We start from the raw sequence: 27,755 nt of genomic DNA on the forward strand, positions 1-27,755 counted from the left end.
TGTGAGCCTGGCTCGCAGAGGGCAGGTAGGGAGCTGTGAGCTTCCGCAGAGGCCCTGGACACACGGCGGGGGGCCAGGTGGGTGCAGGGAAAGGGGATGAAGCAGGAAGGTCCAGGAGTCCAGCTTGTGCAGTGCCGGGAATGGGCAGGCTGCGCATTGGGACTTGCTCCATCAGGGAGTGGGGAGCTATAGAAGATTTGTGAGCAAGGGAGGCTGTGGCCTGGAGTGGAACTTCAACAAGTTTCAGCCAAAGCAGGGGCCAGGATGGACCCTTTCTGCCAATTCTTAGAAGAAAACTTCCCCTCTTTCCTTCCCTCCTCCTCCTCTTCCCCTCCCTCCCTCCAATCCTTCCTTCTTTCTTTCCACAAATATTTATGAAGCATCTGCTATGTGCCAAGCTAAGGATTCTGTGTACCCAACTCCACCGTGGGGGCAGGGCAGGTATCCCCCACGCCAACAAGCAATGCTCTGACACCAGCTGGGGGTCCTACGATTCTACTCAGTTCCGACACTACCTGGAGACAGCATCAGATCCCACAGGTTGCGGGCTCAGTGCCACCAGACTCCCTCCCTCTCTCCCGACTTCAGACGGCAATGTCAAGTCCAGGTTGTCACCTGGGCTTCTGACCCATGAGCTATAGATTAGAGGTTCCAGCAGCGCCCCCGGGGTTCGATTCATTTGCTAGAGCGACTCACAGAACTCAGAGGAACGTTTTACTCCCTAGATCACTGTTTATTATGAAAGAGTCTTAGTCAGGAACAGGCTGATGGAAGAGATGCACAGGGCAAGGGGTGTGGAAAGGGCATGGAGCTTCCACGCCTTCTCCCAGCAGGCCACTCTCCCCACAGCTCCAAGCGCTCACCAGCCCCTAAGCTCTCCGCACCCCGTCCTTTTGGGGGTGTTTATGGAGGTTTCATTCCATAGGCACAATCGATTCAATCATTGGTCATTGGCGATGGATGCATTCAACTTGAGCCCTTCTCCCGTCCACGGAGGTGAGGGGCAGAGGGGCTGAAAATTCCAGCCTCTAATCGCATGGCTTATTCTCCAGGCCGCCAACCCTCCTCCTCAGGGGGGTCCAAAAACCACCTCGTTAACGTAACAAAAGACACCTTTTTCTTTCTCTCACCACTTAGGAAATTCCAAGGGTTTTAGAAGCTCTGTGCTAGAAACTGTGATGAAGACCACATACATATTTATTATAATTCACAGTATCCAGGACCTGCAGGTTGAGAGGTGAGCAGAGCAGCACCCCTGCTCACACGTCTCAGGAAGCCTACAGTCTGGGGGAGGGGGCAGATAGAGAAACAATAATATATGTTACATGTGGCAAGGGCTGTGACAAAAATAAAGCTAGAGGAGGAGTGGAGAGTGGTGGGAAGGGCTCTGCAGAAGAGGTGGTCAGGGATGGCCTCTCTGATGGGGTGACATTTGAGCAGAGACCTGAAGGAAAGGATGGGGCCATGCAGACATCTGACGGAAGGGTGTTCCAGACAGAGGGCACAGCATATGCAAAGGCCCTGGGTCAGGAACAGTGAATAGTGAGGAGCCAAGGAGGCTGGAGTGGAGTGAATAAGAAGGGAGGAGGAGATGAGGTCAGAGAAGGGACAGGAGGCCCACCATGTGGGGCCTTGTGGTGGGCGCTCAGGCTGCAGGGTGAGCACTAAAGCGTATGGGACAGATTGAGGGTAGGGAGCACAAAGTCACGAAGCAAGAGAGGAAACGTCTATCTTGTTCTTTGCTGAGCTTTCGATTCTCGGGCTGGAAATCACAGCCCCCACTCCCGCACCATCCCCCGCTGGGCCAAGTGGAGGTGCCAAGTGTGCTCGCCGAGCCAATCGGATGAGTGTAGGAATCCTGGGTGCGATAAAATGGGGGCTCTCTGACGCTTGCAGGGTTGACTCAGATCAGTTCGTGCGTGTCATGTTTTCGGACTTCATTTGGCAGAAATTGTCATGAATCGGGCCGACACTTGCTTTTTGATGCTTTTTTTCAAGTCTCTGGCAATGCGGCTTCTGGAAGCTTCTGATAGTGACGGGCTTGGGCATCGGTGCGCTGGCTCGACGTGAGAGGGTGGCAGGAGGGACCGTGGCTTTCCTGCTTGCTTGTGTCTCCCGTGCGGTCTGGCTGGGCCTCCCCTGCAGTAACCTCACGAGGGGCTCCCGGAGATGGTGGTAGCTTTGTTCCTGGTTGGCGGGTGGGAAAGGGCATTTTTGTCCCCCCGGTGGGCCTGCCCGGGGCTGCAGACCCCAGGATGGGAAGTGAGGACACCCGAGTCTCGTCCTTGCTCTGCCCCTAACAATGTATGGCCTCCTAGCAGGTCCCTTCTCGGTCTCAGCTTCCTGCTTTCTAAGTGGACGAGGTTGACAGTTCCAGGATTCCAGGAACCGAGTCATCTAATTTGGCCTGCATCACTTTCCAGGAGCCGGGTCTCCCTGTGTTTTCTCTTCTCTGAATTTGCCAAGCCTGTATTTCAGACTTACTAAACCACAGGCGCTGATAAAACTTTTTGGGAGTCTTTACTCCATTCGAGGAAGACAAGGTCTCAATCAGTTCTAATGGGATAAATTTTTTTGCAAAACAGCATCTACGAAGCATATTATATAGATGAGCTCATTTGGTTATCCCCAGGAAGTGGATGAAACACTCTCCCTTATAGAGAAGGAAATTGAGGGACAGAGATGACAAGTAACTTGCATAAGGTCACGGAGATTATGAGTGTTACAGCACAGGGGTCTGGCCCCAGAACCCTGCTCTGCGTTACTCTGGAGCCAAAATCAACAGCCTGCCTGTGGTTCTGAGCTATTTCTTGGCGTCCAAAGGGAAGAGCCCTTGAGTGGGAGTCAAGAAGGCTGATCTTGACTGGCTGCATCCCCATCCTGCGGTGGGCACCTGGCTCTTCCCTCCTCATCTCATCTGGTTGGTCATTGGCTCCATGGAGGTACAAGGAGATAGGAGATGAATGAATTTTTGTGCTTTTTCTTTTTTTGTTTTTTTTTAAGATTGGCACCTGAGCTAACAACTGTTGCCAATCTTCTTTTTTTTTCTCTTCCTGCTTTTTTTCTCCCCCTCCACCCTGCCTAGTACATAGTTGTACATCTTTTAGTTGTGGGTCCTTCTAGTTGTGGGATATGGGACGCCACCTCAACATGGCCTACTGAGCGGTGCCATGTCCGCGCCCAGGATCCGAACCCTGGGCTACCGAAGCGGAGCATGCGAACTTAACCACTTGGCCATGGGGCCGGCCCCCTGTGCTTTTTCTATGTAAAATTTTGAAGGAACTCAGATTGTGGGTGTTTATAAAGGACAGTAAGACGTACTTTTGCAGTGAGCTCCCATTTAGAAATCTGATAACTTCAGCCCTGAGAGTTCAAGAGACTCAGTGATACTTGGGGCATTGAATGAATTCTTCTTTAATTATTGCTATCTAGTAAATTATGTTTAATTTGTAAGTTAGAATTATAGCAACTACCATTTATCAAAGACTGCTCTACGGGCTTCACTTTGTCTCATTTGCTCTGCAAAGCAATCTTCCTGTAGAGTAGGTAGCAATAGCAATTCCTCTTTACTGATGAAGAAATTGAAGCTCAGACAGGTCAAGAAACTGGACCAAGGTCACACAGCAGAGAAGCAGCAGAGTGGGGTATTTTAGCCAGCTCCATCCACTTCAAGTTGGATCATTGCTAATGAAACTAGCTAGAATTATACATAAATATATAAACATAAGCAAAAAAAGGAAAGAGAGGCTAAAAAATGGATTTATTGGTTCAAGGGTTTGAGAAGTTTAGAGTGAGTCCAGCTTTAGGTACAGCTGTATCCAGGGGTTCCAATGATGTCATCAGGACCCTGTCTCTCTCTATCTCTCTGTGCTCCCTTTCTCTGTGTTGGCTTTATGCTCTGCCTCTCTCTGTGGGGAGGCAGAGTGTTGCCAAGCAGCTCTCAGGGCACAGTCTGCCAGCTTGGCATCCCCACAGAAAGAGAGGCTCCCCTTCCCAATGGTTCTAGCAAAAGCCTTCGGTTAGGTCTCATTAGAGCAGCCTGGGTCATGTGCTCCTGTTGCACAAATTGGCGTGGAGTGCTCTGGTTGGTCAAGCCTGGAGGGGCAGAGTGTGGAGTCCACCCTGGGAGAGTAAGGGACAGTACCCAGAGCAGAGCCGAGGTGACATGACCAGGCAGGGGAATGGAAACCAGGGCGACAAGCCACAGACAAGGGGGTGAGGGCATCTGCATTTGGAGCTCCGCCCCTGGTAACAGTGGAAGTGTCCACTCTGTGCTCTGTGCCTGGCTGTGACCCCAAGTGCTGCCTGGGGACCTACCGTGTGCCATGTGTCTGCTGGATCAGGGGTTTCTGCTTGGGGGGTATGCCAAGCCCTGAAATTGTACTAGCTTTGTTCTTGCTGCACAGAGAGAGTATCGTCAGTTATCATCAGTACCCCTGAGGAGGCCACACCCAAATTCCCAAATCTGGTTCCAAACCACCCTGAAGGATGCTGGCATACAAAGATGAATACATACACTTTCCTGCCTCGGCGTGCTCAGAGATGAAATGGCGCCTCTTAATTTCTAACCCAGTGAGCCCTCCAATAATAATAATAACAACCCTTAATAACAATAACAGCATTTATTGGGCACCCACGGTATTCCAGACCTGTTCTGTCAAATATGTGAGCCGCTAGCCCCATGTGCCTGTTTACATTTAAATTAAGTCAGATTAAACCAAATTAAAAATACAGTTCCTCCATAGCCGCACGTGGCTGATATGTATTGGACAACACAGGGACAGAGCATTTCCAGAAAGTTCTATCACGTTCTAGACATGGTGCTAAGTGCTTTGCATGCGTTAACATATTTAATCTTAAAAAAGAGAAACCCTCAGAGGGTTAGGTCCTATTTGTTACCCCATTTTACATATGAGTACCCTGAAGCACAACGCAGTGAAGTGACTTGGCAAGGTCGCTCGGCTTCCAACAAGTGGAGCCAGGCTCCTAACCCAGCCCTGGGACATGATATTTGATGCTTGTCCTCCTCAAGTTGGCTACAGCTGGTTAGTCCGTTTTCTGGTTCACCGTGTGCGTATTTTAAGCAACCGTCTAGGAATTCGTTTCTTACTTTCCTGCAGCTGCCCAGAATCCCAAAGTCTGGGCAGCCTCCTCGAGTATCCAGGCATGCTCTGGAGTCTGTGTGCGCCTGCCTTGTCCCTGAGGCCCGTGGGGCTGTGGAAGTGGGGCATGTTGCCAGGGGATCCGCCACACGCAGGGGGCCGGGCACCCGGGAGAAAGCTGGCTGATCCCCAGGCTGTGGGCTGGGAATGGGAAGCACGCGGGCTGTTTTCTCTGGGAAGGGGGGCGGCCGGAGGACTGTCACCACGGCTCCATCGTCTCCATCGGTGGCGGTGGGAGGGAGTGCTGGCTGTAAGGGCCTTTTTGCCGAGAGGCCCCAGGTGAATGCTCCAGAATCAGGTCCTGGGGGAGCCTCCTTGTCAAGGGGTGTCTGAGGCACCTGTGCAGAGCGGATGGGAGGCCTGTGCAGGGAAACCCCATTCTCAGCCCCGGAACCCTCCTCCTTCCAGGCTGGGGCAGATTGTCTGGTCCTCACACTCAGGGAACAATGCCTGGCGTCTGTTTACAGCCCGCAGTAAACGATTAACTGGGGCTCTGCAGGCCCGGCCAGCAGAGCCAGTGGGAGGGCTCTGTTTCTCCTGCAAGCGGAACAGCCACTTGTGGGGCAGGATAAGAGGGAGGGGTCGAGGGAGGGGTCCAGGGAGGATTTCTGTAACACTCTGAAGATCTACCTGCCACTCCACGGCTTTATCGTTGATGTCCCCTCCCCTGCCTGCCTGCTCACAGCACACGGATGGGCCTGCAGGGCACTCCTGTGGCTTTGTTTTTGTCATCGCTCTGCGCTCTGCGTGGGTGTGGAGGGCAGGCTGGATGTGTGTGGGCAGGAGGGTGGGGTGGGTCGTCCTGGAACTGCATGTGCCCAGAGGGAAGCTTTGATCCATTCACCAGTGTTTGCTGAGCTCCTCCCGTGTGCTGAGCACCTTCGGCCTCCTTCTCGTTGAAGGCCCCAAACAAAGCCCTTTGCAAGCGGACGTGCTGAGGGTGTGGAGGAGCTCCTCCAGAAGGAGGCCCTGAGCCTGTTTGTCAAAAGGTCCAGATCCCTGCTGACCAGCAGCGGGTGAGGAAAGGACATTTGTGTCTTTTTTTTTTAGGAGACTTTATTCTTTAGGGCAGTTTTAGGTTCACAGTCAAAATTGAGCAGAAAGGACAGAGATTTTCCGTACAGCCCCTGCCCCCACTTATGCATAGTCTCCCCCACTATCAGAACTCTGGACCAGAGCGGGGCATCTGTTACAGCCGGTGAACCTACACTGGCACGTCATTCTCGCCCACAGGCCACAGCTTACATTAGGGTTCGCTCTTGCGAACATTCTAAAGGTTTTGACAAATGCATAATGAATGGCGTATGTCCATCACTATAGGATCCTACAGAATACTTTCACTGCCCTAAAGATCCTCTGTGCTCCATCTCTTCTTGCCTCCTCCCCCCCAACCACTGATCTTTTCCCTATCTCCATAGTCTTACCTGTTCCAGAATGTCATATAATTGGAATTGTACCGTCTGTAGCCTTTTCAGACTGACTTCTCTCACTCAGTAATAGGCATTTCAGCTTGCAAGTTTCTTTTCCTTACCATGACTCTCCTTTTGGAACCGACGTGTGGTAGAGAGAGGCAGCTAGGAGGCCCCGGGTGTGCTGGGAGAGGTGAATGCTAAAAGATGGTGGTAGGGCAGAGGGGGAGCTGGCAGTGCTGCTGGAGCCTGGCTCTGCGAGCGAGGAGTTGGCTGTGACTGTGACAGCCAGCCGCACTGGGCCGAGGGAGCAGGTGCGTTGGCCACCTGGCTGCTGGGGTCCCCACCGCCACCCGGAACTTCCAAGCGGGAGACATTGATTTGAATCCCAACCTCTTCACAGGCCACAGGATGTTTGCCCCTCCCAGGTCAGCTGCCTCATGAGAAAATGGGAATAATAGCAATGACACCCATTTTTGCACGGTCGTTGTGAATCTTTGGGTTCATATATATAAAGCGCCCACTTGGCCTGTGGGGAGCACCCGGAGGTGTCTGTTGAATGAATGAATGAACCTCCTGTGTGCCAGGCTCTGTGCAGGGCAGACATCATGGGTTTGAGTCCCTGCCCTGCCATTCGCAAGCCGTGTGCTCTTGGGCAAGTCACTTAACCTCACTGCACCTCAGTTTTCTCATCTGTAAAATGGACAGGGTACCCATGTCGCCTAACTCCCCCAAGGATTAGATGAAATAATGCCCCTAGTACAGAGCCAGGGCTGCGATTGTGTTCCGTGCTTTCGATGTATTCTCTTACGCCTGTGAGGCAAAGACTGTTACCACCCATTTTACTGATGGGAATGCAGAGACTCCAACAAGGGACCTGACTCGCCCAAGATCGTGTACACAAGAGCCGAGATTTGAAGGGTGGAAGGTTGACCTCCGAGCCCGAGGCTCACAGCTGTGTGGTGGGCGTTATTGTAGGAGCTTGGAAGAGGAGGGGTCACATTAACGCGGTGGGGGGGCGGGGAGGCTCAGGAGGGGGTGAGAAGGCGCCTTCCCTGGTCCTGGAGGGTTGGGTGGTTTTTCCAGGCCTGGACAAGGAGGTCGGAATAGGGGGGATATGAGGTGGAGGAGATTCTGCGAGGGCCAGGTGGTGGGAATCGTGTGGTCACGCAGAAAGAGTGGCGGGTGTGACCGGGGTTCCGGATGCGGGAAGGGGAGGGGACAGGATTCCGAAGGAAAGGAAGGTGGGGCCACGCCACGGAACAGTGACAGCTTGCAGGGCGGCACCCCCCATCTCCCCACCCCACCCCATCTGTTTGTGGCTGTGTTTTGGAGTGTCCCAAAATATCCCAGCCCCGCCCCCCCATCAGCCCTGTTCCAGCCCCTCCCAACTCTCGCCCCCTGCGCGCCTCGCCCATAAAAAATTAAAAAAATCAAAAGCCGCCAGCTATTTCCCTGTAGAGCTTTTCCCTGCCACACTGTCCTTACATCTGTTCCTTCCTTTGAGCTCCAAGGCGACTGTGAGGAGTTTTTCCCTCTGCTTTAGAGTTGGAGAAACTGAGGCCCAGAGAGTTCCTTTCTATTTGTGCTTCAGATCATTGCAAGCATCACCTCCTCCGGGAAGCCCTCTCTGACCTCCTGACTTACCCCGTCAGGTCCCGTTTCTTTCTTATTAGTTCTCATACAACCAAGTTCTTGCGCTGCAGAGAACGGGTTACATTTTGTCATGATTTACCTGCTTGTGTGATTTTGTTAGTCTTTCCATCTCTCTGGTCTGTGACCTCCTGAGGACTCTATCTGCCTGCCACCTGGTGCCACACACGTAGCGGGCGCATGATGGATGTTGAGTGAGTGAGCAACAGTTTGGGTTCATGTAATAAGTGCTGGGAAGGCAAGTGTTAGTGGAACAGAGAGGAAGCACAGTTGCCTCCCTTGGGGGATAGCGAGTCCAGGAAGGCTCCCAGGAGGAGGCGACACCTGGACTGAATCCTGACTCTCAGTTAGCCAGCTGGAGCCTGCATGGAGGGGCACCTGGCAGAAGGCACCACATCAGCAAAGGCAGAGATGAGCCCGTGACGCCGCCTTTGGGGACCTGCATGAGAGGGTCAGTGGTCCAAGGCACGGCTGGCAATGCTGAGGTGTCTGCGTCTTGTTCTCTGCCTTCCGGGTACCTGCAGGGCAGCACACCCCATCCTCCGCTCACCCCCCTCGCCCCAGTGGTTGTCAAGGGGCCTTTGAGTCACCCCCTTCTGCCCACTTTCCCCACACGCTGAGAGTTATTTTTAAAGCCGCCCGAAGGCCCTTCAGGCATCCCAATTTAACCGTCCTCGCCACTGCTGGTTTCTTATGGACGTAAGTTCAGGGTGCCTGGGGGCCTGCGTCTCCCACGCTGATGCTGGCTCAGCGTCACTCCCCCACCTGCCTGCCAGGCACCTCCCACCTGAGACCCCAGGTGGGTGGGCGCTCTGAGTCAGGACTGAGGCAGCAGGCCTCCCAGAGCAGGTGGCAGCCCGGCTGGTGTTTATTTGGGCCTACTGTGTGCCGCAGGCACTAGGCTGGGTGCTTTAAGCCAGAGGTTCCTGTGGGCCAAATTCAGCCTGTTTGTGTACGCCCTTGAGCTAAGAATGGTTTTTTTCATCCTTAAAGGGTTGTAAAAACAAAGAGAGTCTGCGACATAGACTGTGTGTGGCCTGAAGATAGGTTTGCCAGATTTAGCAAATAAAACTTCAGAATGCTCCATTAAATTTGAATTTCAGAGAAACAGCAAATAATCTTTTAGTATAAGCACGCACGATACAATATTTCGAACATACTGATACAAACAAAAGTATTCCTTATTCACCTGAAATTTCGATTTCACTGGGCGTCCTGTATTTTATCTGGCGGCCCTAGCCCAAAGCCTGAAATTTGTGCTGTCTGACTCTTTGCCGAGAAAGTTTGCCGACCCCAGCCTTCCGCACGTAGCAAACGAGGTTAGGTGTCAGGGGCTCAGGACCTCACTGGAACGGAGCTGGATAAGCATTAGCGGCTGCTATTCATGTTATTAGTAGAATCAGAAGGATCACCGGCATATATTGAGCACCTACTGCTTGCCCAGGTGCTGGGCTGGGGGCTCAAGGTCTGCGTGGGAGAGACGGACACTAGATGGATAAACGCACAGACGCATAGTGACGGTCAGGCATCCTGAGTCCTAGGAAGAGCGTCCCGCAGGGGAGGGGTGGAGAGCGATGTGCGCGAGGCTCTGGTTTAGGCAGGGTGGTTCCAAGCCCGGCCCGTGTTCTGAGCGCTGTGCACGCTTCGTTTGCGGGATCCGCACAGAGCAGCCCCGGGAGGTGGTGTGGGGCCATCCCCATCCCACAGGGGAGGAAACGGAGGCCTGAGGTGGAGTCTGACCTGGGTCTGGTGGCTTCCAGGCTCGTGTTCTGATTCCTCTAAAGTGCCTCCGTTTATGTGGTGCCAGCTGTGTGCTCCGTCCTGTTGGAGGTCATCTGCTGCTATTTTTCAGGATTCTCCGGCAGCCCTGCACACTGTTATTCCCACCCGGGGGCTTAGAGGGGTAAACACAGCAGAGGGCGGGGAGACAGGGGAGAGGAGCGAGTTCAAGGGTGGGGCAGCATGACGGTCCCTGGGGGCCAGCAGGTGGTCGATGTGAGCAGGCCCGGGAGCCCCGCTTCCGGCTTTGCAGATGGGCCTGGACTTCCCTGCCTGACTCCCTCCTGAGATTAACCCTCCCTGGACGCTGTTTAAATATTTGCAGGTGGAGGGAGGGCGGGGCTGGCTTCTGAATGGTGGCAGGGTGGGGCAGAGTGGGGACGTGGCGGGTGCTCAGAGGCCTGACGTGGAGGGGCGGCCCGGCCACAGCCCAGAGCCCAGCTGGGCCCCACGAGCCGGTGGGTGGGAAGCCGGGCTGGGTGACTAAAGCCGAAGGGGCCTGCAGCAATTGCCCATTCACCTAACTAACGCTCACGAACATGCACTGGGGCCAGACAGTGAACTGGACAGTCACTGTCGTCTGGCGAGTCGCTACCATTTGTAGAATTCCTACTATGTGCCCAGGGCTGTCTCCATTATCCCGTTCAAGCCTCACGTTGCCCCAGTGAGGTAGGGGTGCTGTCCTCGTCTGCCCCATTTCACTGATGGGGAAGCTCATCCAGCGCCGTGCAGATAGGGAGTGGCCAAGGATTGGGCCCCAGGTCAGTGACTCCACATTCCAAGCTCTTAGCTTCTCTCAGCTGCCTCCTGACATCCTGTCTTAGAGCTAATAAGCTGGTTCTGAAAGGAGTGAGCTCCCCATCATTGGAGGAATGCAAGCAGATGTTGGAGGACTCCTGAGCATGGATGCTGGAGAGGCATGAAAGCTTCCTAACCATTTGGACCTTTGAGGTGCCCCCCCACAAAAGGCCCCCATGGGGTGTGGTTGGCAGAGTCGCATCCAGGTGACCCAGGTCCCCTGACTCCAGGTTCGGTGCTTCTTTGGGTCCCCAAGTTGGGTGAGATGGAGGAACCCCTTCTTGGACGTTTCTCAGCGCCTTGGGATCTCAGAGGGCCTGGCCCAGTACTGGGCGGGGCTGAGGGCAGAGCTCTGGGTCAGGGGCCAGTCAGACCTGGGTTCAAGTCCTGGCTGTGTGACCTTCAGGCAATCGCATAAACTCTCTGAGCCTTACTTTATCCCTCTTTAGAATGGGATAATCGTGCTCTCATGAGGATTAAATCAGGTGTTCTGTACACAGGACCTGGCGCAGCGTAGGTGCTCCGTAAACATTCTCTCTGACTCTAAGCTGGGCAATAACAAAAGCATTGGATTCAAAACGGCCTCCAGCTTCTGCTGTGAGACAAGCTATTTGTCAGAACAAAGGCCCTGGATCTGAATCCTGCAGCATCTGCATGACGGTAGATGGATTATTTAATCTCTCTGTGCCTCAGTTTCCCCATCTGTAAAATGGGAATATTTTGGGGACCTACCTCATTAGGGTTGTCATGGTTACAAACAGTCCCTGGAACATAGTGAGCACTCAAAAAAATGAGCAGTGAGCTTTAGCATCATAAAGCTCCTACTGTGTGCTGGCACAGCCTACCCTTTCTCAAATAACAGCACATTTAATCCTTACCCCGGCCCCTCGGGGTGATAGGTTCTACTTTACAGAAGAGGAAACTGAGGCACCAGCAAGAGCGTGACTTGGCCTCGTTCACAAAGGACGTGAGGGGCCCAGCTGGGATGTGAATGCACGTCTGTGTGGCTCCGAGGTCCCACCGGTCACAGCCACTGCCTCTGTGTTACCTACGTTGGGCATGATTCCGGGCTGCAGCTTAGAAAGTCATAGAGGCTGCAATGAGCCAGGATGCCACACTGCCACCACCACCATCCCCAGACCACCTCGAGGTCCCTCAAATCTGTCAGCCTTCAATGTAGTCCAAGTCCTAGCCCATGTCTGGGGGCCTGAGAGGGGGAAGGTGGTTGACCTGAATTTTGGAGGCCTTCTGCAGCTGCCCGGCCCTCTCCCCCTGCCTGCAGGTCTGGTCGGTCCCCGGGATGGGTCCCCCCAGCAGGAATGGGCAGCAGCCTCTTCGTACCTGCAATGAGACAGTGCCCCTTTCTCAAGGCCCTCAGCCACCTTCCGGGAACCTCCCACCACCATGGCCTCTTTAATTCCCTCTCCTGGCCTTGGGCTGTCAGCCTGTTATTAACTTCTGGGGAGATGCTCCAGCCCACAGGTGGGGCCAGCAGAGGTGGGGAGGGGTCCTCACTAGCCGGACCCCTCATTCAGGCTGAGCAGACCCTTGGTGCTGCATTCCCACCTATAGCGCCCCAGATCCATCCCCAGGACAAGAGGCCTGGAGCCAGACCACCACGGGTTCCTCCCTGCAGCCAACATCCCTGCTGTGTGACCTTGGGAGAGGAGTTACCCTCTCTGAGTGTCTGCATCCACAGCTGTAAACAGACAACCTTCTCCACTCTGCAGAGCTTGGACTTGAGACAGTGTGTATACAGTCAGGGCGCCAATAGGAAACAGATGGATCCCCGAAACTGAGCACATTAAGGTGAATTTAATAAAGGAGCTATTGACTAAGCGGGGGGAAGGAGACCACAAGGAAGGGAGCAGCACCCCGTGGCTAGTAACTGGGGAACCAAGAGGCGTTACTGCCTCCAGCCTGATGGGCGGGCAGGGAGAGGTTACTGGGAGGGGCAAGCTGTGCAGGGAGGGTCCCTGGACAGGAGCTGTGACTGCTACATCTCTTCCTTCCTTAAGGATTTCCGGACAGCTCCTTGTTTTATATCCTCCCTCTCTGTCCTCCCGCCTTTCCTCCCCCTCAAATGCTCCACTGCAATCTGAGCATGCATGAGATCACCCAGGGGGGCTTGATAAACGCCCCGGAGTTGCTGATTCAATCCGTCTGGGCTGACACCCGAGCCTTTGTATTTGACCCAGTAGCCAGCTGGTGCTGGTGCCGCTGGACCTGCGTGGAGCATCTCTGCTGCGTGTCACACTTTCCCTGTGCCTCTCTGTTCCTCCCACCCTGTGGCTCCTTGGGCTAAAAGCCAGTCTAGGACAGTACCCTCTGCCTCCATTCCTGCAGCTCTCTGCACCCTGCACTCGGATCCAAGGGCTGATTATGGGGGTCTCCTGCCTCCTGCCAGGTGGACTCACCAACGTTTGCATCTTGTCCTTTTGACTGCAGCCCAGACACGTCCACGCTGCAGCTCAGCTGCCCTTGACCGAGGCCAACACTGGGGTGGGTCGGCAGGAGGTTGTTAGCATGTGATCTTGGGGTGGACACCAGGGGATGTGAAGTGAAGCAAGCAGGAGTGGGCAGAGGAGAAGTTGGGTCGCAATGGGGCCTCCGTGCAAGCCTAAGCCAGCCCTCTGGGGAGTTCCAAGGGGAGCTGGGGTGGCCCTTCAGAGCCGTCGCGAGTTGGGGCAAGGATGCTGGGTCTGTACCCCCCACGCGCTTCAGCCACTGGGTGTGGGCCACCCTGGAAAGAACTGAGACTAATGGGGGCTCTCTCTGCAGCTGAGGGGATCCCCTGTCCTCTAAGGGGCTGGCAGCTGAGGGTCTTCCAGCAGCTGGTGGCCTCCAGTCCTGGTGGGATGTGCATGGCACTTTGCAGCACCCACCACGTCGTTAAAACCTGTCCAAGGAGCCAGGGAGGAGTCAGAGGCCTTCTCATGGCCCCCTCTGCCCTGCCGTCTGCATCCCTGAGTCCCATGGCCCCCTGTGTGCTTGAGGAATAGCAAGAGGGCTTTTTGCTTTGGGGCTGGGGAGGAAGTGGGGGTTGCTTCTTCTCTATGCCTGAGGCAGGGAGCCCCAGTGAGCGCATTGACACCTGTTTCTGGGGCACAGTGTGGTGAAAGAGGCTTCCCTTGGGGTCAGACGGACCTGGGTGTAAGCCTCAGCAGGGTGACCTTGGGTTTGCTGATGACCTTGGGCAGGTAGTAACTAACACTTCTGAACTTCAGTTTCCTTGTCTGTAAAGTGAGTGATGATGACTGCTGGGCGCCATGTTGGAAGGATTACCTGGGGCATATGTCTTAGCTCAGGCTGACGTAACAACACCGCTAATGGGGCCACTTAAACAGACATTTCCTTCCTACGGTTTGGAGGCTGGAAAGTCCAAGATCAAGACGCTGGCCCTTTTGGTTCCCAGCGAGGGCTCTCTTCCTGGCTTGCAGATGGCCGCCTTCTCACCCTGCTCTCATCTCTTTTCCTCTTTTAAGGACTCTAATCCCATCATGAGAGTCCCACCCTCATGACCTCATCTAAACCTAATTGCCTCCCAAGGGCCCTACCTCTGAATATCATCAAATTGGGGAACAAGGCTTCAGCATGTGAATTTCGTGGGGGCACAAACTTCAGTCCATAACACCATGAATGCTTAGCATAGTGCTGGGCACATAGTAAATTGTTATTATTATTATTGTCATCATCATCATCATCAGAGACAACCGTTGGCTGACGCTCCCAGAGTAGCAGTCAAGAACATGGGTTTAGGTTCCACTTCTGCTTCCTGTTCACTGTGTGACCTTGGGCATGTTACTGAATCTCTCTCTTCCTCAGTCTCCTCATCTGAGAAATAGGTATAGAAATGGAAACAGATCCTCACAGGGCTGTGGAGAGCGTATAATGAGTTAACATGCAGGTGAACCTAGAACTCATTCATTCGTTCAGCTGGCATATAAGAAGCCAGAGGGATGCGGCTGGGGAGGGTGACGATGGTGGTGATGCTCATGGTGGATGTGTAGTCTGCTCTGGCTGCTGTAACAGGTACCACGCGCTCGGTGGCGTAAACATCAGAAATGTCTTTTCTCATGGATGTGCAGGCTGGAAGTCCGAGGTCAAGGCGGTGGCAGGGTTGGTTTCTTCTGAAGGCGGAGGGCAGGACCTGCTCTGGGTTTCTCTCCTTGGCTTGAAGATGGCCGCCTTCTCCCTGCGTCTTCCCTCTGTAACCATCTGTGTTCAAATTTCCTCTTCTTATAAGGACGCCAGTCATATCAGATTAGGGCCCCTCTAAGTCCTGATTTTAAATTAAGTACCTCTGTAAAGATCTCATCGCCAAATATGATCACATTCCGAGATCCGATGGGTTAGGATTTCAACATATGTATTGGGAGTCGGGGGGTGGGGCGGTGGGGCACAGTTCAGCTCCTAACAGTGGGGGAGGCAACAATTTGCAGGATCAGAAAGAAGGGCCAAAGAAGAATGATGAAGGAAAGGAATGGAAGATGTTAGGGCGTTCTAGACAGTGGGAGTTGGACAAGCCTTTGAGGCCAGAGGGGTAAACTGAGACCCTGAAGGGTGTGCCAGCCTGCGGGCAGCTGCTGGTTGGCAGCACTCGCCCCAACAGCTGTCCTCCAACTGTGACACTAGGGCAGGCAGCCTGGGCCGTGACTCGGGATGAGGCAGGAGCAGTTCCCTTGGCTGGAGCTGCGAAGACCAGCCGGGAGACATTCTTGTTTGGGGTCGATGCATTGGAAGAGCACACTCCTTCTGTATGTTTCTCCTTTACTCTCACACTGTTACCACACGACATTTCTGACACCAAAGGTGTGGGTTTTCAACACAATGAGCCATTCTGCGACACCAGCTGGGTGTGCTACGATTTAACTCAATTCTGACCCCGTCTACCTGGAGGTGGTGTCCGATCCCGCAGGTTAAAGGCTCAGTCCCATGACACTGCCCCCACTCCAGAGGCCAGTTTCAGGTCTCAGGCTGTGTCTGTGTTTCTGACTGAGCAGCTATAAATCAGGGTTCCCATGACCTGCTTCTTGGGTTCGGTAATTTGCCAGAATGGCTCACAGAACTCAGAGAGACACTTACCTATATGTAATGGTTTATTGCAAAAGGACGTTGGTGAACATCTAGCTGGAAGTGGCGTGTAGGGCGAGGTGTGGTGGCAGTGTTTCCCCTGCACGGTTAATTTTGCAGTTTCTTTTTAACCTGGTTTTGCCTGCATACATGTGTTTGACGAGCAAGGAATCGGGATGCGCAGATCAGATGTGACTTATCCCAGGGCGGCATGGGTGTCACCGTCCTCATTATTCAAATGCTGCTATTTATTGAGCACATACTGTGTATCAGGCTCTATGCTGAGTTTGCTTGACCTGTGTGGCCTCATTTAAACCTCTCCGTAGGAGGTATGCGTTCATCCCACTGATACTTATTGAGTGCCTACTATGTGCCAGGCGCTCTTCTAGGGCTTGAGAACAGGGCGAGCAATGGCATACGTGGAATTCCTGACCTCATGAAATCAGAGATGCCAGGAACAAAATAAGAAAAATACATAGCATGATAGAGGCGGTAAGCTATGGAGAGAAATAGGCAGAAAAGGGGTATGTTGAGGGTCTGGTCCGGTGAGAGTGGCAAGTTTAAATAGGATGATTGGGGAAGGTGACATGTGAGCAGAGGTGAACCGTGTGGATTTCTGGGGAGGGAGGGTTCTGGTGTAGGGAATGGCAAGTGCAAGGCCGGAGGTGGGATTGTGCTCGCTGTTTGAGCAAAGAGCGAGGAGAAGGGGTGTGTGGAGGGAGTGACGGGAGCAGTGGGGGAGGAGGGAGGGAGGGCGGTGGTGGGTCAAGGGCCTTGGGGCCCCCTTGAAGACGGGCTGTCACTCTAGGTGAGGCGGGAGCCATGAGAGGTTCTGAGCAGGGGAGAGATGTGGTCTGATTCACCCTGTTTGTGTTTATACTATGTTGACACATAACATACACACTTTAAAAAATTATGGTAAAATAACACAGAACATAAAATGTCCCTTCTTAACCATTTTTAAGTTCAGGAGTGTTAAGGACCTTCACATTGTCATGTAGCCAATCTCCAGAATGCTTTTCATCTTGCAAAACTGAAACTCTGTCCCCATAAACATTAACTCCCCAGTCCCCCTGCCCCCCGGCCCCTGACAACTACAATTCTACTTTCCGTCTATGGATTTGACTCCTCTAGGAGCTCGTATAAGTGGAATCATACAGTGTTTGTCTCTTTGTGACTGGCTTATTTAACTTACCATCATATATATGCTCAAGGTTCATCCATGTTGGAGCATGTATCAGAATTTCCTTCCTCTTTAGGGCTAAATAATATTCCATTATATGTGTATACCTCATTTTGTTTATCCATCCATCCATCAATGGGCGCTTGGGTTGGTTTTATCTTTGGTGATTGTGAATAATGCCGCCATGAACACAGGTGTACGCATATCTCTTCGATGCTCTGTTTTCAGTTCTTTTGGGTGTATACCAGAAGTGGAATTGCTGGATCATATGGTAATTTTATGTTTAATATTTTGAGGAGCTGCCGTCCTGTTTTCCATAGCTGCTCTGCCATTTTACATTCCCACCAACGGTGCACAAGGGTTCCAGTTTCTCCACATCCCCCCCACGCTTGTTCTTTTCTGTTTTTCGAGAGTAGCCATCCTAATGGATGTGAGCTGCTGTCTCATTGTGGTTTTGATTTGCATTTCCCTAATGATTAGTGATGTTGAGCATCTTTTCGTGTGCTTGTTGACTATTTGCATATCTTCTTCAGAGAAATGTCTATTTAGGTCCTTTGCCCATTTTTTAATCAGGCTTTTTGTTGTTGAGTTGTAGGAATTCTTCACATATTCTAGACATTGACCCCTTATCAGGTATATGATTTGCAAAGATTTTCTTCCATTCCATGGGTTGCCTTTTTCACTCTGTTTCTTGTGTCCTTTGATGCACAAGACTCTTTTATTTTGATGAAGTCCAGTTTATCTGTTTTTACTGTTGTTTTCTGTGCTTTTGGTCTTATATCCAGGAAATCACTGCCAAATCCAATGTCATGAACTTTTCCTGCTGTGTTTTCTTCTAGGATTTTTATAGTTTTAACTCTTCAGGTCTTTGATCCACTTGACTTGATTTTTGTGTGTGGTATAAAGTAATTGTCTAACTCCATTCTTTGACTGGTGACGATCCAGTTTTCCTAACACCATTTGTGGAAAAGACTGTCCTTTCCTCATTGAATGGCTGGCTCCCTTGTCAAAATCGTTTGAGCATGTATGCGGGGGTTTATTTCTGAGTTCTCTGTTCTCTTCCATTTGTTATATGTCTTTATGCCAGTACCATGCTGTTTTGATTACTGGAGTTTGGTAATAAATTTTCAAGTCAGGAGGTGTGAGACCAACTTTGTTCTTCTTTTTCAAGATTGTTTTGCCTATTTGGGGTCCCTTGAGATTCCATATAAATTTTAGAATAGATTTTTCTGTTTCTGAAAAAACAAAAACCAAGCAAACAAGAATGCCATTGGGGTTCTGCTAGGAATTACATTAAATCTGTAGATTGCTTTGATTAGAATTGACCTCTTAACCCATAAAGTTAGATGCCTTTCCATTTTTGTGTGTATGTCTTTTAAACTTCTTTCAGCAATATATTATTTTCAGTATACAAGTCTTTTACTTCCTTGCTTAAGTTTATTCCTAAGTATTTTATACTTTTTGATGGTATTGTAAATGGAATTTTTTAAGATTTCCTTTTTGGATTGTTCATTAGTGTTTAGAAATACAACTGATTTCCAGTGTTAATTTTGTGTCCTGCAACTTTGCTGAATTTGTTTATCAACTCTAACAGATTTTTGTGGCATCTTTAGGGTTTTCTGTGTATAAGATCATGTTATCTGGGAACATAGATAATTTTACTTCTTTCTTTCCTATTTGAATGCCTTTTATTTCTTTTTCTTGCCTAATTTATCTGTCTAGACTTCCAGTATTATATTACATCAAAGAGGTGAGGTGAGAGCAGGCATCTTTGCCTTGTTCCTGAACTTAGAGGAAAACTTGTCAGTCCTTCACACTGAGTCTGATGGCAGCAGCTAGCCCTGGTGATCTAGTGGTTAAGATTCAGCCGCCTCAGCCCAGGTTTGTTCCCCGGTCAGGGAACCACACCTCCCAACTGTCGGTTGTCAGGCTGTGGCAGCTGTGTGTTGCTGTGATGCTGAAAGCTATGCCACCAGGATTTCAAATATCAGCAGGTCACCCACGGTGGACAGGTTTCAGTGGAGCTTCCAGACTAAGACAGACTAGGAAGAAGGACCTGCCCACCCACTTCTGAAAAAATTGGCCATGAAAACCCCACGAATAGCAGCAGAGAATTGTCTGACAGAGCCCCAGAAGAGGGGGGATGGCGCAAAAAGTCTGTGCAGGGTTCTGCTCTGCTGTCCACAGGGTTGCTAGGAGTCAGAATTGACTCGATGGCACAAATGACGACAAATGATGGTGGCTCTGAGTTTTTCATATAGAGCTTCTACTGAGGTAGTTTCCTTCTGTTCCTAGATTCGTGAGTGTTTTTATGATGAAAAGGTGTTGAATTTTGTCAAATGCTTTTCTGCATCAACTGAGATGATCATGTGGTGTTTTTTCTTGATTATGTTAATGTGATGTATGACATTGATTGATTTTTGTATGTTGAGCCATCCTTGCATTTTAGCAATAAGTCCCACTTGGTCATGTTGTACAATCCTTTTTTTTTTTTTTTTTTTTTTTTGCTGAGCAAGATTTGCCCTGAGCTAACATCTATTGCCAATCCTCCTCTTTTTTTGCTTGAGGAAGATTGGCCCTGAGCTAACATCTGTGCCCATCTTCCTGTATTTTGTATGTGGGATGCCGCCACAGAATGGCTGACAATTGGTGTAGGTCCACGCCTGGGATCCAAACCTGCGAACTCTGGACCACCAAAGTGGAGCATGTGGATTTTAACCACTACGCCACAAGGCCAGCCCCTGTATGATTCTTTTAATATGCTGCTGAATTCTGCTTGCTAGTATTTGATTGAATATTTTTGTGTTGTTATTCATTGAAGATACTGGTCTGTAGTTTTTGTAGTGTGCCTTTGTTTGGCTTTGGTTTCAAGGTAATGTTGGCCTCTTGGAATGAGTTTGAAAGTATTCCCTCCTTTTCAGTTTTTTTGGGAAGAGTTTGAGGAGGATTGGTGTTAATTCTTTAGGTGTTTGGTAAAATTCACCGTTGAAGTCATCTGGTTCTGAGCTTTGCTTTGTGGGGAGATTTTATATTACTGACTCGGTCTCCTTGCTGCTTATAAGTCTGTTCAGATTTTGGTAGATTGTGTGTTTTAGGAATTTATCCATTTCATCTAGGTTGTCCAATTTATTGGCATACAATTGTTTATAGTATTCTCTTATAATCCTTTTTGTTTCTGTGGCATCGGTTGTAATGTCTCTTCTTTGAATTCTGATTTTAGTTATTTGAATCTTCTCTCTTTTTTTCTTAGTCAATCTAGCTTAAAGGTTTGCCAATTTTGCTGAATTTCAAAGAACTAACTTTTCAAAGAACTAACTCTTGGTTTTGTTAATTTTTTCTATTTTCTGTTTTGTTTATCTCTGCTCTGTTTGTTATTTCCTTCCTTCTCCTAGCTTTGGGTTTATTTCTTCTTTTTTAGTTCCTTAAGGTGTAAACTTAGATTGTTGATTTGGGAACTTTCTTCTTTTAGCCAAAGCATTTCCAGCTATAAATTTCCTTCTTAGCTCTCATTGCATCCCATAGATTATGGCATGTTGTGTCTTCATTTACGTTTGTCTCGTGATATCTGCTAACTTCTTTTGTGATTTCTTCTTTGACCCATTGGATGTTTAAGAGTGTGTTGTTAATTTTTACTTGGGCTATTGATTTCTACTTTCATTCCATTCTGATCGGAGAAGATACCTTGTATGATTTTAGTCTTTTTAAATTTATTAAGACTTGTTTTGTGTCCTAAAACATGCTCTGTCCTGAAGAATGTTCCGTGTGCAACTTGAGAAAAATGTGTATTCTGCTGTGGTTGGTGGAGGGTTCTGTATGTCTCTCAGGTCTAATTGGTCTATAACGTTGTTCAAGTCTTCTGTTTCCTTGCTGATCTTCTGTCTGGTTGTTCTATTGACTTGCCTTTTAACAAGATCCTTCTGGCTGTGTGAAGACAAGCCTCTAGGAGATGGATGCAAGGAGATAAGTGAGAGGTTACAATGTCGATCCAGGGCCACTTGGACCAGGGAGGGGCAGGTGGTGGGCATGAGAAGTAGTTCGACTCTGGGTGTATGTTGATGGCAGAGCTAACAGATTTTACTGACTCTTTAGAAGTTGGTAGTAGGTAAAGGAATTTGCCCCAAGGCCCTACAGCCAGGAAGTGGCTGAGCCGAGGTTTGAACCCAGGTCTGCCAGGCCTCAAAGGCTTAGCTCTTCATGAACCACTGGGCTTCTCTGAAAGAGCTCCTGACCCAGCTGCTTGGGCACCCCACCCTCCATGCCTGTCTGACAGTCCACCTACATCCACGACGTAGCCTGAACCCGCTCCCTCTGCCCCTCCGTTCCAAAAGGATGTCCAGGTCTGGGTGCTTGGCAACCCCCTTCTGGCAGGTTCTCAGAGACTTGGTTATAGGTCAGGATCACTGTGTCCTGCCTCAGGGGAGCAAAGGAAAGAGGGAGGCAGGTACCTGGGGAGGGGTGCGGCTGGGCAAATGCTCTGAGGCCCTGAGAGCTTAATGGCATCTTATAGAAGGAGCTCAGCCACTGAAGTCAGATAAACTTGAGTCCAAGATTTTGGCTCCATTCCTCACCAGCTGTGTGACCCCGGGCAGGTTACACCACCTCTCTGTGCCTGCTTCCTCCCTCGACAAGCAGGGATAATAATACGGCTGCTCTATTTACCCATTATTATAATGACAGGAAAGCATTTTTTCAGCTAAAATTCTGCCATAGCAGAAGTCCGTCATGATCCTCCAAGCCATTCCTTCCACAGACAGAACCTTATCGAGCCCCTGGGGTGTGCAGGAACCATGGCTGTAAAGCAGAGGTGCAGAGGGCTTGCCCTCCTGAGGGCCCAGCCTGGCCCCGAGGTCAGGTGCAGAGGAAATCGTTATAAACCTGATGGGGGTCATCAAAGCAGCTGCTGTGCGAACCCAAGCAGGGAGTGTCATCTCCTGAACAGGCTGTGGTTCCACCAGGACCAGAATAATGGTCAAAGGCAGCCAGATGAGGTTCCAGGCAGGGGCTGACCTACATGAAGCTGACATTTGTTGCAGGCACACTGTGCACCAGGCTCTGTGCTCAGCACGTGGGGTGCGTGACCTTGTCCAGTCCTCTCATAGCCCTTTGAGGCAGGTGCAATTCCTATAAGCCTTTATCCAATGAGAAAACTAAGGCTCAGAGAGGTGATGTGATTTGCCTGAGGAAACACAGCGAGTAGCTAGAAGGGCCAGGATATGGCCGCTGGAGCCAAGACAGAAAACACTGGTGTAAGTTGGAATTCAACTCTGTTGCTTCCTAGCTGTGTGGCCTTGGGTGGGCCAGTTGGCTTCCCTGAGCCTCAGTTTCCATATCCATAAACGGGGCCGATTCCACGGGCCTGGCTAGATGGTTCCCAGGCTTAGAAATGATGCTGGCAGAACACAGCTTGGAGCTTGCTGAGCTTGGAGGTCAGCAGCTGTTCACAACCCCTTAGGTTGTGCGGGGCGAGGGTGGTGCGGGGTGGCCCGCTCATGTGTTTTTCTGGAGAAGGTGGCCAGGAATGCTCTGAGTCTGTCTTCCCCTGCAGGAGGCAGCCAGAAGGAAGGGACAGAGAAGCAGGAGAGCGTGAGACAGCTCTCGGATGGCTGCAATGACATGCTGGCCTGGCCGAGTCTCGGGGGGCCGCAGCACAGCCAGGAGGGGAGTAGGGGCTCATGGAGGGGGTGGATTTGGGATCTTGCTCCCTTCACCCCCACGTCACAACCTCAGTGATGTAGAACTGAGACTATCCTTTGAGATTATCTCTTCTGAACTCCTCAACTCAAGGTGGGGAAACTGAGGCCCAGAGAGGAGAAACGCTTTGCTGAAGTCCCACAATGACCCTGGGCAGAGTGAGGCGCAGAGTCCAGGAATGGAGGAATGTTCAGGTCTCAGAGGGTCATCTCCCTGTGCAGAGGCACAGCGGGCCTTTCAGTGCTGTGTCCCCCGTGCCTGGCACCCCAGAGGGGCCCAGGAAATGTTTGTCGAGCGAGTGAGTGTGGCAGGAAGAACATGCAGCCTGGGGAGTCAGCCCCGGGCTGGCTCCGTCTCCGCTCCGGGCCAGTACTCCTCTCTGGGCGAGTCGCTTCACCCCGCTGAACCTCTGTTTCCCAAAATAAGACCCCAAATCCAGCTAGTTGGGATCCAAGCAGGGATTTGAACCCAGGTCTCCCGGATTCCAGGGCTGATTTTTCACACGACACCCTCCTGATTCTTTATATACCTGTTTCATTCATTCATTCTTTCATTCATCTACTCATTTAGAAAATATTTATTGAGCTCCCACTATGCACCGGACACTGTTCTGGGCTCCGTGGAGGAAGCAGCGAACACGGCAGATGAGGCCCTGTCCTCGGGGAACTGATATTCCGGAAGAGGGAGATAGACAATAAGCAAATAAACAAATAGGACAGGAATAATTTAGTACTCTGAAGGCACCAGCGTAGGGGATGGATGGAGAGAGGGGAGGGCCACATTGGGCAATGTGGTCGGGGAAGGAGATGACATTTCATGTGACACCTGAGAAGAAGCCCACCGTGCAGAGAGCCTGAAAAAATAACTCAGTAAAATGTGACGTGTGGGGCTGTCATCGCAGGCCACAGGCCTCAGCCCTGCAGAAGACACAGCGAGGAGGGTGCGGACGGAAAGCAGTTATCAGAATGTCCCCAACGGCCTGAGAAGGCCGTGGGGGGACGCGGCCCCTGGGGTCCCTGCAGCCCGGTCGCATTTGGGTCCCCCTCGGGCCGCCCCTGCCTTCCAGGTGAAGCAGATCATGGAGGAGGCCGTCACGCGGAAGTTCGTCCACGAAGACAGCAGCCACATCGTGTCCCTCTGTGGTGAGTCTGTGGCCCGTGGCCTTGAAAGGGGGCTGCTTTCTCCGCAGGCTGTCTCGGGAAAGCAGTGCCTCGGAGCCAGGGTTCTTACAGCATCTTTTTCCCTCGTAACTCCAAAGTTATTTTCGGATTCCAAAGGTCCTTCAGTAGAGAACTGGGAAATACAGGGAAGTCTAGAGAGGGAATTAAGAATGACTTCCGCGCCTCGTGAAGGGGTAATGGTGGCGAACCCCCGAGGGACAGGGCTCCCCTCCAGTGGCTCAGTGCACAGTGACCCTGCTCCCAGGGACAAGTGGTCTCACCTCTGAGGAATGGCTCCATGTCCTTCCCTCGGTCTGCCTATGGCTGTCGCCAGGCAAGGGGAGAGGATGGATAGGGACTTAAAGAAAATAGGGAGTTCAGAGCCATGGACACATCCTGAGGGATCACGTCCAGCTGGCTCAGCAGAGGGAGCAGGTCCAGGCTCGGAGCATGACTCAGACTCTCCTTGAACCAGCTCCGCTCACAGGCTTCCAGAAATAACCTCGCTGCCAGGTCCTTCCTGCACTTCCACAATGGCTGGAGGCATATGTTTTGTGTGTCCCTGAAGTCAGGATTCAGCTCATAATTGGTCTGCAAGTAGAAGTGGGAGGGTTTCTCTCTTTCTCCCTGCAAACCTTTTGATTTCATGAGTGGAGTGTCTCATGATGAGGGACACGCTGTCATTCCCGTCTCATGGTCTTGGCCCCATGGAGAGGCCCGTCAGCTTCTGTCCAGATGGCTGAGGCCCCACCCGTGGGCTGGCAGCATGCCGAGCGCTCGCTGTGCCCCGGAGCCTGCTGATGTCAGTTCCACCCCTTTGCAGTCAGATAGATCTGGGTTCAGATCCCAGCTCTGCCACTTTTTTTGTTGGGTGACCTTGGCGAGATCTTTTTTCTTAAAGTGAGATATGTTTATTTAAAAATATATATATTTACATAAATATGTACATATACACCTATGTACCTATATATATGTGCATTACATAGACAAATAAATATGAATATGAGAATATATATATGCCCAATTTTTTTTCTCCTGGACATTTTTATTTGCAGATAAAATAATATGCATGTCCATTTCAGGATTGGTTGCGTATCTAGGGTTCAATTAAAGCCTTAGAGGAATCGAAAGTGAGAAAAATCATAATAATTCTCAACTCTCATCAAAGTTTTGGGTGAGAACATTTGATGGCACTAAATGGGGCCTGAAGGATCTCCTGGCAATTTCTTTTATCCATCGTTCCACCTGAGCCATTGTCAGAAAGAATCTAACCATGTCTACAATGCTGAACAGGTGATTAACTTATTTCAGTATAAACAAGTGAACGTACTGTGTCTGTAAGTGAAAATGAAGATAGTTAAGAGATGCTCACCCAGAATATTTTAAATCCATGGGCATAGATTAGGCAATATGTGGGCATTCATGCAAAGCCAAGTCATGGCTAACAAAAAAACCAAGCCAAGCCACTAAACCAGAATGTCTCGGTATTTCTCCTTGCACATAACCTAACCTTGGCCAGGCTCTGGTCCCTTGGGGTGCTAGTGTGCTTGTCTGTGAAATGGCGATTCCTACAACACTCTGTTCAGGGGTTTTGTCACAGGATAAACCTTGACACTGGTAAGGTAACCCAGAGGTCCCCAATAAGGATTAGCTGTTATACTCACTTTTTCTGTAAACATTGATTATGCTCCTATTGCATACCAGAGTGAGCTCCCAGGCTGCTGTGTAAGACAGAAGGTAAGAAGATACGTAACAAAAGACTGGTGAAAGTACCAGAAATAAGATAGGGGGCGTCCGAATGGCTTGGCATAGGGTCTATTTCCCAGAAGGGAACACTGAGGCCCAGAGAGGGAAAATGATTTGCCTGAGGTCACACAGCAAGTTAGTGGTAGAGCTCAGGCTGCGACCAGATCTTCTGCCCTGAGCAGGGCTGGGCCGGGCCTCCAGGGGAAACACAGAAATGGGAAGATTACACTGACTCCTCCCTGCAGAGGAGGCCGGAGTGTCGCCAGCGCATCTTGGGCTCACACCTGGGTTTGCATCCCAGCCTTATCACGTATTTGCTGGGTGGCCCCAGGCAGTTCAGTTCTCCCCTCAGAGCCTCACTTTCCACATCTGAAAAATGGGGAGGGTTGTCCTTTCTTCCCTGGCTGTAGTGGAGGTGGAATGAGATCCGTAATGTCAGCTGTAGCTGGGTCACAAGAGTGATGGTGTTGACGTGATTCTGTGACTAGATGGAGCTCAGCCGCCCTGTGGGTGTCCACCCCCCCACCCGGACGGGAGTGACAGCTAATGTTCCTACAGCACTCACTCTGTGTCAGGCTGTGTGCTTTCCCTGCCTTTTTTCCACGTCATCCCAACAGCAGCCTTGGGCGGTTACTGTTCCTTCTGTCCCCATTTTACAGATGAAGAAGCTGAGGCACAGGGAGGGGAAGTAATTGCCCAAGTCACCCAGCTGGTTCATGGCTGGGAGAGGATATGAACAGAGACGGTCTGACCTTGGGCGGCCAGCGTGCGTTAACCACTGAGCTCCCTTGCTCACTTTGGAGCGGGTGAAAGGTGGTGAGGCATACACACTTTCCCCGTTGACGCTGTCACGAATTTGGGGATTCTGGGGCCCCTGGCTCTGCACAACGCCTCTGATGCTCCAGCGGGGATGGGTGCTGGGGAGCGTGGGCAGGGCCCGCTGACCTTGATGTCCCCGCAGCGGCTGTGGAGGCCTGCGTCCTGCACGGGCTGCGGCGGCGGGCGGCCGGCTTCCTGCGCAGCAACAAGATCGCGGCTCTCTTCATGAAGGTGGGCAAGAGCTTCCCGCCGGCCGAGGAGCTGAGCCGCAAGGTCCAGGACCTGGAGCAGCTGATGGAGAACGCGTGAGTGTGGAGCTGGAGGAAGGGCTGGCGAGCTCCCGGAGGAGGCAGTCCGGGCTCCTCCCCCGGCCCTGCGAGAACCTGCTCCTCCCTACACTCATCCCACACTCCAGCTTATATGTGCTGGGGCAGGCACGTGGGCTGAGTGTGTGTACGTGAGCCCCTCCCGCCAGAGCCACCCCAGAGTCCCGACTGCACAGCCAAAACCCCCTCCTGGAGCCCAGGCAGGTTTCCACTCCAGCTGGTGCTGGCAGCCGCCCAGAGGACTGTGTTGTGAAAGATTCTGGAGCTGCACTTGGGCCTTATGGAAAGGAGTTCGTGGATTGATTAGCCATGTCTGTTACAGGCCAGGGAAGGGGGAGAGACCCTCAGCCACGTGTTCGCCATCTCTGCTGTGGTGATGGCCCCACTTCCCTGAATGAGAAACAGCTCTCTCCTGGTCCTCAGGTCCTGCCTGCCCAGGGCTGCTGGCCAGAACGGGTGACGGGCAGGGCTCTGCATGTGGCCTGGCCAACTCCCTTTTGGAATCTGACTCCTCAGCCACCTGGTCTTCAGGTGCCTTCCAGGCCATCTGCTACACTCCCAGGTGCTTGCTGATAATGTCTTAGAAGGATGGATTTCCACGGGGGTTTCGTAATATCGGGAGTGACTTTCTGATGGAGGAATTGGAGGTGCCTGTGCCTGGTGGTAAGGGAGAGCCTTTCATTCATTTGTGCAATCACTCGTTCACCAACGGGTTCACTGAGCCTGTGCTGCAGGCCAGGCCCTGTGCTGGGCCCTGGAGACACAGCCATGAAAAGTCCCCGTGTTGGCCATGTGTAGAGTGTCAGGAAGTATTTCACTTAAAAAATAATTGAATCACTTAGGCCATACTCTCAAGGTGGCAGTCTGGAGGGGAGACAGAAAGGTGAGCAGGAAGTTGAGCTGCAGAGGCTGAGAGAGCACAGAGGAGGGGCCCCTCCCCAGCTCTGGCTGGTCCA

At 51.4% G+C, this 27,755-nt stretch overlaps 1 protein-coding gene across 2 annotated transcripts in view; it reads left to right on the forward strand.

Moving 5' to 3' along the window:
* The window catches only part of SGSM1 (small G protein signaling modulator 1), an 86,313-nt gene that overhangs the window by 5,051 nt on the left and 53,507 nt on the right, over positions 1–27,755 (forward strand). For both annotated transcript variants that reach the window (XM_044775676.2, XM_044775677.2), the window contains exons 3-4: positions 23,815–23,890; positions 26,616–26,778. In XM_044775676.2, the coding sequence (XP_044631611.2) occupies positions 23,815–23,890; positions 26,616–26,778 (239 nt within the window). The remainder of the gene's footprint in view (positions 1–23,814; positions 23,891–26,615; positions 26,779–27,755) is intronic.

The sequence above is a fragment of the Equus asinus genome, chromosome 8, assembly GCF_041296235.1.
Source record: "Equus asinus isolate D_3611 breed Donkey chromosome 8, EquAss-T2T_v2, whole genome shotgun sequence".
Lineage (NCBI taxonomy): Eukaryota > Metazoa > Chordata > Mammalia > Perissodactyla > Equidae > Equus > Equus asinus.